This window comes from Phocoena phocoena, chromosome 20 (assembly GCF_963924675.1).
Source record: "Phocoena phocoena chromosome 20, mPhoPho1.1, whole genome shotgun sequence".
In the NCBI taxonomy this organism is placed as follows: domain Eukaryota; kingdom Metazoa; phylum Chordata; class Mammalia; order Artiodactyla; family Phocoenidae; genus Phocoena; species Phocoena phocoena.
Window position 1 is genome coordinate 1,579,967 of NC_089238.1, and position 13,685 is coordinate 1,593,651.

The following is a 13,685-nucleotide window of genomic DNA, read 5'->3' on the forward strand; positions in this document are numbered from 1 at the left end:
TTCGAACTCAGAGATGAAAACTCCAGACTGAGGCAGCCAAGAACACAGGGCTCCCTCTCATTAGAGCTGCCTGGCAGAGGACTAGCCTCTCAAGAGGAGCAGGATGTCAGCAATTCTCATCCTGCTCCAGTGTGCATGTTTGGATGAATGATATTCAATTGTTGGCTCACTCATAAAGTCTGCTCTCAGAGCTTCTATGTTTAAGTTAGGTTGACCAGGAGACAGCACATGCCCTGCGCTCTTAAGGCCTTTCCCAGTCTGAACTTTCTGGTGCCAAACAGGGTTAAGACTTTGGCTGCAACCTTTCTTCATGTCCCCGTATTCATAAGGCCTGTTTGAGCTGTGAAGTTTCTGTTGCTGAATCAGAGTGGACCTTTGGTTAAAGACTTTTCCACATTAGCTGCATTCAAGACTTTTCTCCACTGTGAACTTTATGGTGTTGAATGAGGTTGAAACGCTGGCTAAATGATTTCCCACAACTGCTGCACTCATAGGGCATTTCTCCAGTGTGAATCCTCCGATGTTTAACAAGGCTGGAGCTGTGGCGGAACAATTTCCCACATTCCCTGCACTCATAAGGCCTTGCTCCAGTGTGAACCCTCTGGTGTTTAACAAGGCTAGAATTCTCACTAAAGAATCTTCCACATTCATTGCACTTAAAAGGCTTTTCTCCAGTGTGAACTTTTCGGTGTTGCATGAGGCTAGAGCTTTGGCTAAAGAATTTCCCACATTCGCTGCACTCATAAGGCCTTTCTCCAGTGTGAACTCGCCAGTGATTAATAAGGCTTGATTTGTGGCTATAGAATTTCCCACACTCGCTGCACTTATAAGGCCTTTCTCCAGTGTGAACTCTCTGATGTTTCATGAGGCTTGAGTTAAAGCTAAAGAACTTCCCACATTCGCTGCACTCATAAGGCCTCACTCCAGTGTGGATTCTGTGATGCTGAACAAGTGTGGAATTATGCCTGAAGGCTTTTCCACATTCACTACATTTAAAAGGCTTTTCTCCAGTGTGAACTCTCCGGTGTTGAATGAGGTCAGCATTGCGACTAAAAGATTTTCCGCATTCACTACACTGGTAAGGCTTTTCACCAGTGTGAACTATTTGGTGTATAAAAAGGTTGGATTTATGGCTAAATAATTTGCCACATTCACTGCATTCATAAGGCTTTTCTCCAGTGTGTAGTCTCTGGTGCTGAACAAGTAAGTATTTCTGACCAAAGGCTTTCCCGCACTCACTGCATCTGTAATGCCTTTTTCCAGGGTGAAAGCCCTCCCCACTTTCAGTGCTCCTATGTGGCTCCCCTCTGCTGTGAGCCACCTGATGCTTGGGAAGACCAGAGCTAGTTGGGGAGACCTTCCCACCCTCCTCATCCTCTTCTCTTCTTGAGGGTTTCTCTCCAGAGCTCAGCTTCTGGTGTTGGTGAAGGTTTGCTGTGAGCACTCCCTCTACATAAACACCCTGCTCAGGTGCCACGTCCTCTGCCTCCGCTCCACACCAACAACCTGAAAGCAGAGAAATGCTGATGAATAGTATGTAGACTTTGGCGGGACAGGGCAGCACCCTCACAAATGTGTCTGACACAGCCAGTATGGAGTCCCTGGGATTACTGACAGGGTGAGGGAGAGCTCGCTGTGCAGTGCCAGACCTGACAACCTCATAGATCACGGGGACTCATGAGTAGCAAGGATACAAGATGGGGTGCATCCCAGGGAGGAAAGGCAGGGTCTCCAACACACTCCTCCTCAAATGGCTTTCAGCAGGGTTTCAGCTGCTGGTGACACAGGAACACAGTGCAGGAGGGTGTGTCCAGGCACAGAAAAATTGAAGGCAGTTGAGTAGTTGGTGTTCAAGGACTATTAAGGAAATGTGTACACCTCATGACACATGGAGTGAAAGCTTGTATTGTGACCTGGAAAATTTCCCATTCTCCTGTTGCCTCAACAGCCCCACAAACAAGCTGTAAACTATGCCACCATGTGCACCAGTGTGAGAAGGTGGGCCCCTGCCACAAGTTCTCTTACCTACCTTCCTGACTGAGACCCAGGGCCATTTAAACTCACCAGTGAAATCCCCTTGCACCTTCCCCATGTTCCTCTCCTCAGTCCTAACCAGTGATGCTGCATCCCCTTCAGAGAAGTCCACCATGGCACTCTGTGAAGGTCGATGGTGCTGGCAACCTCTTCTTCACTGCTGTCGCTCTTTGTCTCCTGATCCCATGGGTATTGGGGGCACCATTCCTGGAGATCAGTGGCTCAAGATCTTACAGGCCAGGATCTTAGCAGGAACATTTAATTCCAGCAACTCCCAATAACCAGAGGAGGTGAGCCAATTATTTCAAAGTAAAACATCTTTGCAACATTGCTGGGCTCTACTTAGTGCCACTGCCTATCAACATGCCAACTACTGCTCAGCTCCTGAGGTCTAGGAACAATCGGAAAAGATCTGGCCACCAGAGCTGTCCTGAATGGATCCCAACCCAGCTGAAGTCACTTTAGAAAGGGAAGCCGAGGGGCTACGAGAGGGGCTACAGAAAGGAAGCATCCAAGGTCTTCTCAGACCCAGCAGCTCAAGAACACAGGAGATCATAAGGAATTAAAAGGTGAAACTTGCAATTTCACAAGACTAGAAATACCAATGATTCTTAAAGATTTCATTCAAAGAGGTGGGGAAAGGGAGCTGATTGGTTACTGAGAGCATTTAACATGGGTGCACATTCAGCCCCAGAGATGAGGCAGCTGCCAGCATTTGGAAAGAGGCTAAGATGCATAATTAAAGATATTTTGGCCCTCCAAGTTCAATTCTCACCTGATATTTTGGGGCTGAAGGACCTCAGGGAGGACAGAGGGCATCCCAAACGCCAGGGTAGGTGTGACAGAGACCAAAACTTTTGATGGGATTATAAAGGCCTCAGATGAGGAATCTGAAGCCTCTACCACCACTTGGGACTCAGAAGCCCTGCCGTTAACTGAATTGGATTTTCATGGCCTGGAGATGCCCAATGGGAAACAGTAAAGGAAGCCCATGTGCTCCTCTGCAAAAACTGGAATGGTTCGATGGATCTATCAGTTCTTTGGGCATTCAGACAAGGAGAACCCTGAGCCCGTTTCTAAATCAGGAGGCCCTCTTTGTCACAGAGTCCAGGAGTTGTTCTTGCAGGCGCCCATCCCGATACAGAGCTTTGTTACTCCTATATCACACCAAATGGGAGGCCACGGATGGAACTATCTCCAGACGTGCCACGAGAGCTCCGCACACCCTGACTCACAAATTCTGACATATCACATCCGCCGCCTGGTGTGCGGGTAACCACCCCCCACGCCTAGCATTCTTTCCTGAATTGCTGACGCTCCCTACTGCCTCCAGGGTGATACTGGTAGAACTAGTCATGGCAAACACACTGCACCAGGTGTCAACAATCTTTATCAAACAGCTGCCCATGATGGTGACCCCTGATGCTTTGAGTTTTCCTCTGAGAGACAGATGTGTATGACACCTGAACAAGCTCAAGTCCCTCTCACAAAGTGAGAACCTGTGGAGTTGCCCCTGCTGGTGAAGGTAGTAAACATGCCATAGTATCACCTGAAACAAGGTACTGGCCTTTGACTGGTTGTTCAAGATCTACTAAAAGAAGGGGAGATGGTTCCTGCTATTTCTCCTTAATAGGAGTGGCACTTAACTGTTGATTATCGAAACCTCAAAGCTCAAGTTCCCCCCATCAGGGGTCCAACACCTAACATAATCCAATTAACTGAAGACATCAAGAGGGCACCAGTGACTACTTGGCCACAGTGGATCTGGCCCAGTATATTTTATTCTGGGCCTATGACCCCTTAGTCACAGCCCCAGTTCGCCTTTACTTTTTTTTTTTTTTTTTCTGTACACGGGCCTCTCACTGTTGTGGCCTCTCCCATTGCGGAGCATAGGCTCCGGACGCGCAGGCTCAGCGGCCATGGCTCACGGGCCCAGCCTCTCCGCGGCATGTGGGATCTTCCTGGACTGGGGCACGAACCCGTGTCCCCTGCATCGGCAGGCGGACTCTCAACCACTGCGCCACCAGGGAAGCCCCGCCTTTACTTTTGAAGTAACCCAACATACATTTACAAAGTTGCCCATGAGTTATTTAAACAGCCCAGCCCACAATTACTGCCAGGACGTGGACCGGGTCCCATCCCCACTCCAGTTCTTTATCCACCAGGTACCTCCCTTTTTCCATCAACCCAAGGACGCTGGGCAAAACAGGCAATTATCTATTCCCATCTTATTTTTTTATTTTTTTGGCTATGTCGTGTGGCATGCGGGATCTTAATTCCCCAACCAGGGATTGGGCCCATGCCCCCAGCAGCAGAAGTGTGGAGTCTTAACCACTGGACCACCAGGGAAGTCCCTATTTATTCCCATCTTAATCAGGCTTGTGGTAGCTGCAGGAGACACCAGGTTTGGCACCAGTACAGCAGCCTTTGTCCAACAAGATCAGATCACGTCTGCCAACCAGCGCCTTTCAGCGGCCCTCTCAGATCATGTAGGAAACCTTCGCCCTTATTCAACAAACCTAAAAGTCTTTGAGCCCAAATGGTCATGGATAACAGACTGGCTCCTGATTGTTTACTAGCCAGGAAAGGTGGCTCAGGACAGCTACAGGCCAAGCTACGAGGATTAGGACAAGTGGTAAAAATCTTTCGTAACAGAACCAAAAGCTTCCAAAAGACTCCCTTAAACCCGGAGGTGCCTGATCTGTTCTCTTGCCTTTCCCCTACTACCTGCCGTGCTGGCTGTGGGCTGGGTTTCAAACCCTCATTATATATCTGGTAGGACCCTTCTTAGTTGTCACCTTTGTCAAAGATTGCCTTTGGTGGCAAGAACAAACTATTCCTGTCACTTCTAACATCGCCACAACCCAGATGGCAAGCGTCACCCATCCCAATGAGAGTTGATAATGATGTTGAGACACCACAGGGTCAACTATATTGCAACCTTTGAAGCTCCCTGTTTTCCTGCTCCCTTGGCATCCCCACAAAGAGGCTGTGAGCACCCCGCCAGTGGCACCAGTGTGAGGAGGCTGGTCCCTGCCACAAGTTGCCCTTCTGGTTCTCCTCTGAGTGTGACCTAGTACGTTTAAATGCACCAATAAAATCCCCTCGTGTTGGGACTTCCCTGATGGTGTAGTGGTTAAGAATCTGTCTGCCAATGCAGGGGACATGGGTTCGAGCCCTTGTCTGGGAAGATCCCACATGCCACGGAGCAGCTAAGCCCATACACCACAGCTACTGGGCCTGCGCTCTAGAGCCTGTGAGCCACAACTACAGAGCCCATATGCCACAACTACTGAAGCCCGTGTGCCTAGAGCCCACACTCTACAACAAGAGAAGTCACCGCAATGAGAACCCATGCACCGCAACAAAGAGCAGCCCCCACTCGCCACAACTAGAGAAAGCCCACACGCAGCAACAAAGACCCAACGCGGCCCTAAATAAATAAATAAATTCCCTCATGCCTTTTCTTGCATTCTTCCCCCAACCACCAACAGAGACACTTGCCGACAGATCCTCACCCTCTGCTTCCCCCCTGCTCCATTGAGCCTGCTCCCTCGTGCTCCTCCCACGTGACCCCCCTCTTGGTGTGCAGTGACTATCTCTCTGGACCTGTGAGCATAATAAACTTTGTTTTTTCCCTTAGGCTGTCCTGTGTTTCCTCTCGTGGCTGCATCTGCCTGGCCATGTCATAAAAGAGCACAAAATGGGTCTACTATTGGTGAGCACTGGAGAGGGAGCAGTGGAGGACGGGTGGGGGACAGCCCTGGGTCAGAAACCAGAGCTGCCCTGAGCAGCGGGCAGAGCTGAGGAAGAAAAGGAGAAAATCAGCCTTGGCCCCTTGTTTGACACCAAAACATCAGGGCACCATGGAGAGACTCCTGGTATGATTTGAACCCATCCCTGAGTTCCCTCTTCCCCACTTCCTCCCTCCAAGCACCTCTTGGCGTGGCTGTGATCACGACTCCACAGGCAGGCACAAAGGGCTCTCCCCACTGCTCCAGCTGAGTAACTTCCTGGGTCCTGGAAGATGTGAGTCCTAAGGGAGGGACAAGGCAGGCAGGTCAAAGCAACCCGCTCCACGGCAGCCCACAGGGATGAAGACTGAATATTACAAACAAGAAGCTTGGAGAAGGATCTTGCAGGAACAACCCAGTCAAGCAGTGGCCGTGTTGGTACCTCGATTCCTGGCACAGGCCGATCCCATGTCAGCCAAAGGAAGAGGGCAGAACTGGGGGCACAGGACTGCCATGGATCTCCGCAGCATCAGGCCAGGGAAAGGCCAGTAGCGTGTGATCCATCGGTTGGACTACAACACTCCTGATCCCCAAACCCTTTCCTGCACAACTTTGGGGCAGCAGCAGCTTGGGGACAGAAGGGGTAGTGTACCCAGCCCAGGCTTTCACTCACAACACCTACTACAGCACACAGAGAAGGACGCAGTACCCATGGACCAGCTTCGGGAAGGACAGACCTGCCCTTGGAGAAGGGGAAGAACAGAGCCCCGCCTAAGCTGTGGGGTGCAAGGAACTTACCCAGAGAGGCCATCAGGGAGAAGTTCTCCAGCATCACACTGCGGTACAGGAGTCTCTGGGCTCTGTCAAGGAGCCCCCACTCCTCCTGTGAGAAGTAGACAGCCACATCCTCAAATGTCACTCGGCCCTGCCAAGATGGGGATGGTTCCGTTTATGTGCAGCCTCCTTCCCAGGACTCTAAGCATCTCCCCAAATATCCACCCTCCTCCCAAGCCACAAACCTCAGAGGAGATCCCAGGCCCTGGTGCCATTGATGCCCACCCTCTGCTGGCCGTCCCATCGATCACTGTGTTTGGCCCTCATCAACAACAGGCAGGGGGGTATGTGTCATCTGAGCCCTGGTGCTGGCCTGCAGAGCCTCACCCTTCTGCCAGACAGCTTACCTGGGATCCTCTAGATTGTGCTTCCCAAACACAACCAAAACTGAGTCACTGTCCTTCCCTCAGGCCCCAGTCCAAGGGCCTGGGGCCATCAGTTGACACTCCCTCCCAACATGTACATCGTGCTTTTTTTTTTTTTTAAAATATAAATTTATTTATTTATTTTTGGCTGCGTTGGGTCTTCTTTACCGCACGCAGGCTTTCTCTAGTTGTGGCGAGCGGGGGCTACTCTTCATTGCGGTGCACGGGCTTCTTATTGCACTGGCTTCTCCTGTTGTGGAGCACAGGACCTAGGCAAGAGGGCTTCAGTAGTTGTGGAACACAGGCTCAGTATTTGTGGCTTGCGGGCTCTAGAGCGCAGGCTGAGTAGTTGTAGCACACGGGCTTAGTTGCTCCACGGCATGTGGGATCTTCCTGGACCAGGGCTCAAACCCATGTCCCCTGCATTGGCAGGTGGATTTTTAACCACTGTACCACCAGGGAAGCCCTATACATTGTTCTTTACACCACACCTCCCTTCACAGCCCCAACCCCTCACGGCCACCACCACCCACTACGCCACATCCTGAATCTCCCTGGCCTCACCACGTGCCAGTGTGCACGTGGCATCCTGAGGGTGCTTGGCAAGTGCAATCAGAATCCTACTGTCCCAGTGTTCCAAAGGCACTAACTGCCAGGGGCAACCCCCAGGCCTGCTTTGAAGGCCTCCTTACTTGGCCCTTATCCTTGCTTCATCGTCAGCCACCCAAAACGATGCACAGATCTCAGGTACACTCAGCCCTCTTCCACTTCTGTGTTACAAAGCTGTCCCCTCATCAGTCTCAGCTTCCTCTGATACTTATTCAAAGCCCAGGTCCAGGGACTTCCCTGGTGGTCCAGTGGTTAAGACTCTGCGCTTCCAATGCAGGAGGCTCGGGTTCCATCCCTGGTCGGGGAACTAAGATCCCACATGTGCACAGCGCAGCCAAAATATTAAAACAAACAAACAAACAAACAAAAGCCCAGATCCACCTGTCTCCCACATCAGGCCTAACAGCTGTCCCAGAGGACACTGTGTGATCTTGTGCTAACCTCCAGGTCACAGTGGGGATAAGAACAAGTCTGGGGAGCCCATAGCTTGATGAATAAGCAGTAGCACCAGGTTTGCTGTCATCTCCCTGCCTTGTCTCATATCCACTCCCCATGGAAACCCTGGTCACCAGCCAGATCCTCCTCACTCCTACAACGCCTCCCCATGGCCACTACGTTCCCTCACGTGTTTCTGTGAAGCCCACCACCCCATCTAGCAAGAGACCCAGTCCTTGGCCCCACACACTCCTCCCTTGTCACCTAACACACTGCCACAGGACCTGAAGGTGCCCCCTGCCAAATCTGATCACAGTTCCATCCTGGTCCACACACCATCCATACTGTGGGTGAATCCAATCTGAACTCAAGATGTGTGTGTCCAGGTATCCACTGGATGAATCCACTCAAGGGTTTTCTGGAGCATCTCAGTTCAACAGCCAGAACCTAGCTCCTAATATTCCCACTGAAAATTACTCTTGCCGCCGACTTCGACATGGTAGTACTAACCCTGCTTCTAGCTACTAAGGCCAAACATCTCAGAGTCACCCGACACTTCCTCTTCTCTCTCCCACCCTCCACATCAGAAAGTCTGCTCAGACCTACTTAAAAAAAACAGACACAGACTCCAACATGTCTCCCACCTCCACTGCCACTACTCTGGTCCAGCTACCAACACTCATCTGGACTATGGCAGTAGCCTCCTCCCTGGTCTCCCTGTAACCCAACAGTCTTCTCTCTACTCTGCAGCAGAAAATGCTTGTTAAGCCTGGGTCAGATCAGTTCCCTCCTCTGCTCCAAACCTTCTATGGCTCCCACCACCCTCCGGATAGAGGCCCACCTCTTCAGCCCACCATTCCAGATCTAACGCCTGCTTCCTGCTATTTCCACCAGACATAATGGAGACCTAAGGTTGCCTGGGCATTCCCAGCTCAACCTCACCTCTAGCATCTTCTAATGTTGACCACTGTGAATGGAATTTCTACTAAGCGTCATGCCACCGGTTGCCAGAAATGGAAACCAATCTGTATAATTCCTGGCCTGGACTCAGGGACCTGACCTTGGATGACCACCTTCCAGGGATCTCAGATGGCAGGGTAGGGAGAGTAGCAGGTAGAGTCCCAAGACACTACAATCCTGGAGCCCATGCAGGTGGGAGGTGAAAAGGGTGAAGACCGAGTATACCTTTCACTTACCTCTTCATGGTCTGCAAGGGATTCTGCAGGAACAGCAACCTATGGAAAAGCAAGGCTGTGAGAAGCAGGCAATAATGTTGGGCCCAAAGGCTCAATCAAGGTGCCTTACACCATCTGGGCCTCAGTCCTCAGTGATGCCTCTTACCAGCTGTGCGACCTTGGACAAATACTCAACCTCCCTGTGCCTCAGTGTTGTGGTCTGTCAAATGGGGATAACAATGGTGTCCACTCAGTGGGGCTGCTGTCTGTGTCAAATGCATTCATATGCAACACGTTCTAAATATCAACTCTTACTGTCTTCATAAGTGATGCTTCTGTCAAGATTTCCTGGTAGGTATTAAAAATGCAGTTTTTTAACATGCCTTTTAACTAAGAAAATACAATAATGAAGATGTTTGATTTAATCGAATGCTTAGCAGTATATTGAAATTTCAACCAATTATTAAGTGTTTATAATCATTAACTTGTTAAAGCCATGTTATTTATTTGTTTTTTATATGTTATTTGTTATTTAAAAGCCATGTTATTTTAATTTATGTACACACGTATATATATATTTTTACCAGTTAGTGTTAAATGAGTATTTCATAAACTCACGATTTAATAAACTGGGGACTTGGGCCTGAGAATATTGAGTAGATACTAGTCCTACTGGCAACCTAACTGCCTGCTGTACACTCTCTTGAAGGGAATCCTGCTAGGGGCATTTGCACTGGAGCAGCTGCTCATCCCTCCTGCCCTAAAAGCTGGGGGAACTTAGGCACCAAAGGAGATGCTCTACTAGCCTCGCTGAGTATTCTTTTTCTCCACAAGGAGTGGAAATGAGGCCCTGCTGAGCCTGGAGTGGCAAATCTACACCACTGAACATCTCAGTCTCCACCCCAGACCTGGGTCCTTATACCCTATAACCCTCCATTCCTGCACACACCAGCCAGAACCACTTTGGAGCACAGGACTCCACCCCTCTGGAGGTAGCCCCACCCTCCAGGCTTAACTGAAATAAAAACTTTGATTCTCCTTCCTAAATAGGACCCACAGTGCTTGCCCTGGTCCAGGCCACCACCATCATCCCTTGGATATCTCCAGCCCAGATCCCTCCGCAGAAACCCATGAGTGAGTAAGCAAGCTATCCACATGACACGTCCACTCTGGGACATCTCAGGGTTACCATGTCCGAAATCCAACTCCCAGTCTTATCCCTGAAGCCTGCTCCCTGCAAACCAAGAAACAGCATCGTCCTTCCTTCCCTCCTTTTTCACAGCCACATCTGGGGCAGCAGGAAATCCTGTCTGTTCAATGCTTAAAGCCCATAAGAAATCTGATCAATCCTCCCCGCTGTTGCCACCAGCAATGGTCCAGTCCGCACTAGCACTCTCTATTAGTCTATTGTGCTTACTTACTCATAGGTCTCCTAGTCTCCACTCTTATCACCCGCACCCCCGTCTGTTTTTCCCTGAGAAGCCTTTGGAAAACTTTGACACATAGAGTCTCTCCACTTCACAACCCTCCGTGGCCACCAGCGGCCGCAGAATGAAGGCCCAGCTGCTCCGGCTGCCTTTTCACGTGGGACTCATCCCCTTAAGCTGTTCCGTGCAGACTCTAGAGAAACTTCAAGTTTAAGCCTCTCAGTTCGGTTATTGTTCCAAGTCTTTGATTGTGCCGGTCCCTCTGCCTGTAACCCTCTCCCACACCCCATCATACTGGCTGACAGAAATGGGGGACCCCTCCCCCAACGAGCTCCCTACTGACTTGGACCCAGGGGATCGAGCAGGGGACGATCAGTGGGGCCTTTGGTGTCCGGTGGGGTGAGGGCGGTGAGAGACCGGAGGACGAGTGTTTACCTGAGCCGGGACTCTAAGCGCTGCCGCAGCCATCGGAGTCTGTGGGCGGAGCCGGGCCGGGAGCGGCGGACCAGGTCGGGCCCCAGGCATCACCTGTCCCCGACCCAGAATCGGGTCACCTCCGGGCGCTGCTGCCCGAACGTCAGACCCGCCTCAGTGCAGTGCAGCGCCTGCCTCCTCTCGTGCCTTCCCGCTCTAGTCACCCCAGTTCAAAGCAGCTTTCCGGAGCCTCAGACAAGGCGGAGAGACCCAACAGACCCCAAAACGACCGCCCCTAAGCGGACGCCAAAAGTCCCGCCCAGCGTGTTCCTCACGCGCGCGGAAATGTCCGAGCACAGCCACCGGGGAAAGCAGCGCCTGCTGGGTAATGTAGTTCACACACCGCCAAACCTTGAGGAATTGGACACGTAATAGGGGCGGGGCGGGCACGCAGCTGTTTGCACGCGCCGTTACAGCGCGACCGTTACCGGGCAACCGTTACCGCCAGAACGCTAGGGGTGACTGTTAGCGCCAGACCTGAGCGGGGCGCCCAGGTTAGAGGTCCCGCTGGGCTAACGGTATGACTGGTGGTGGTCCTCCAGCGGAGAGTGTGGTAAGAGACGGATCCCGGACTCCCCCCCACCCCACCCAGGCCCTCTGGCCTTAGGCGGGTGGGTGAGCTGGGGGACCCTGGCGGGGAAGGCTGGGGGCTGTGTCCTGCAGAGCTCCAGAGGCCTTGCCAACGCCGCTGACTGGTGGGGCCCAGGCCTCGAGGCGACGGCAAACGTCTCCCCTCATCCCCACCTCCTGGATCGCGGTTTGCAGAACCCTGCAGACATGCACACACACGTCCCACCACCCCGTTTGGGCAGCCTGAGGAGATCGAGGGCCAGTTGGGTCCTTGGTGCCTTGCTCCCCCAGTGATGACGACTGGGCAGGGTCTGTGGACTTGGCCCTGAGGGCACGGCCAGCTAAGATCTACCTCTTCACCTGACAGGGTAACTGGCCGGAGCAGGGACCCTCTTCTTTTAGCCAGCACCTGGGCCTCAGAGGGTGAAACTTGTGCCTTGGGACCTTGCCCTTTCTTGTCAGAACAGAGGATAAGAAATACAGGCCAGTCTTGTTTGGTGGAGTTTTACAGGAACACCGTTACCTGACCTCAAGAACAAAGGATCTGATACCAAGAAGTTTGCAACAACTAACCGTGCCCCTCCCTCACCTTTCCTATAAAAGGTCTTTGCTGACAGCTTTCAGAGAGTTCGGGGTTTTTAAGGCATTAGTCACCCGTCTCCATTCATCGCCCTGCAATACGCCTTTTTCTGCTCAAAACTCCGATGTATTGGTATTGTTTGGCCTCACTCTGTGTCAGGCACAAGGACTTGAGTTCAGTAACAGACAGAGCTGCAGAGATGGAGGTGGAGGGGAAATCAGGGTCAAGAACTCTGCCAGACTCTCATCTAGAGACTATCCTTATTGTAGATTGGCCTGTATTTTAATGTTCCTGCACAGCTGGTGCTCCAGGCTTTCCTTCCCTTAAGGATTTAAAGAGGATCTTGAGGGCCAATAAAGCAGTTTCCTTGGAATGAACCAGTTATACATTACCAATTTCCTTTGACAATGGGACGCCCAATATAAAAAACAATGGTGGTAAAGCGAAGACTCTGAGTTCTGGATGTAGGTGATGAGATAGTCGAGGATCCCAAGTGTTCACCTTCCTTCTTCACCCCAAACTCATCTGTGCCCTTTCCCTTCTTAAGGGCTCAGCATTGGTGTCCAAGCAGGACAATAAACCTCAGACCCATAAGCCAACACTCCTCTCCCACCAGATTTCTCCCCTTCATCCCTTATTACTCTTTTTGTTCCACTGCCCTTCCATTTCGAGATACAAAGCTAACTCCCTGCAGGTGGGAAGGATTTTGGACCATTGTTGACACCAGGCAGCTGTTGATAAAAGAGATGCCAACACTTTATTATGTGTTCTCCTACCACCTACTTTACCACTGACTCCTTCTTTTGTGTCAATCTTCATTTCCCTGATTTTTCTCCTGTAAGTTTCGTCTGTGGACTGAGCAGTGACTAACCTCCTCACAGCTTTGGAATGACTCATGAGGGCAAAAGATGATGAAGCTTTCACTCCTTCCTGGAACTTTCTGGAAGGGGGTGTTCAGTACTAGCTGATTCCATTGTATATATTCTTGCCTCCTTTGTCATAGATTAATTGACCATAAGTGCATGGGCCACCATCTTTTTCTTAATCACCAGTAAGCAGGGACTCAGGGGTTCTGTCACTGGGAAGGGCTCTATATAGGGCTGTTCAGTTTCAAGACCAGTCTCCTCAAGGAGGCATTCAGATTATCCCTGGGTCGCCAATGATGAGGTGAAAATTGTCCACTCAGGCATAGCCTCCTGTGACCAATGCCTTGGCGAGTGGATCCTCACAAAGAGATGGTGTGTCAAACTGACAGTCCCAGCTCACCCATATTTATAGCACATTATCTCCAAGACCAGATATTCATTTTGGGAGGGGGAGAGTTTCTAATGCCAACTGTGTCACCTCAGGTCATCTTGGCAGGAGATCCCCAAAATGCCTGCCTCTTCTTATCAGCATGCATGGATCAGTCGTGGCTTAGTTACAGCAATGACTGAAAGTGAAGCCTC

At 51.1% G+C, this 13,685-nt stretch overlaps 1 protein-coding gene across 6 annotated transcripts; it reads right to left on the reverse strand.

Annotated features, from left to right (window-relative positions):
• Window positions 1-406: 406 nt before the first annotated feature.
• Window positions 407-11,081, reverse strand: LOC136141177 (zinc finger protein 773-like). Of its 6 annotated transcripts, XM_065899344.1 has the most exons (5): window positions 11,049-11,081; window positions 9,208-9,246; window positions 6,567-6,693; window positions 5,972-6,070; window positions 407-1,506 (listed from the first exon to the last, which is right to left on the reverse strand). In XM_065899344.1, the coding sequence occupies exons 1-5, from the start codon at window positions 11,079-11,081 to the stop codon at window positions 407-409; spliced, it is 1,398 nt and encodes a 465-aa protein (XP_065755416.1). The 6 variants fall into 6 exon arrangements, with proteins under 6 accessions (XP_065755416.1, XP_065755418.1, XP_065755419.1 ...); XM_065899346.1 differs by lacking the exon at window positions 9,208-9,246; XM_065899347.1 differs by lacking the exon at window positions 5,972-6,070.
• Between the last annotated feature and the right edge of the window lie 2,604 nt (window positions 11,082-13,685).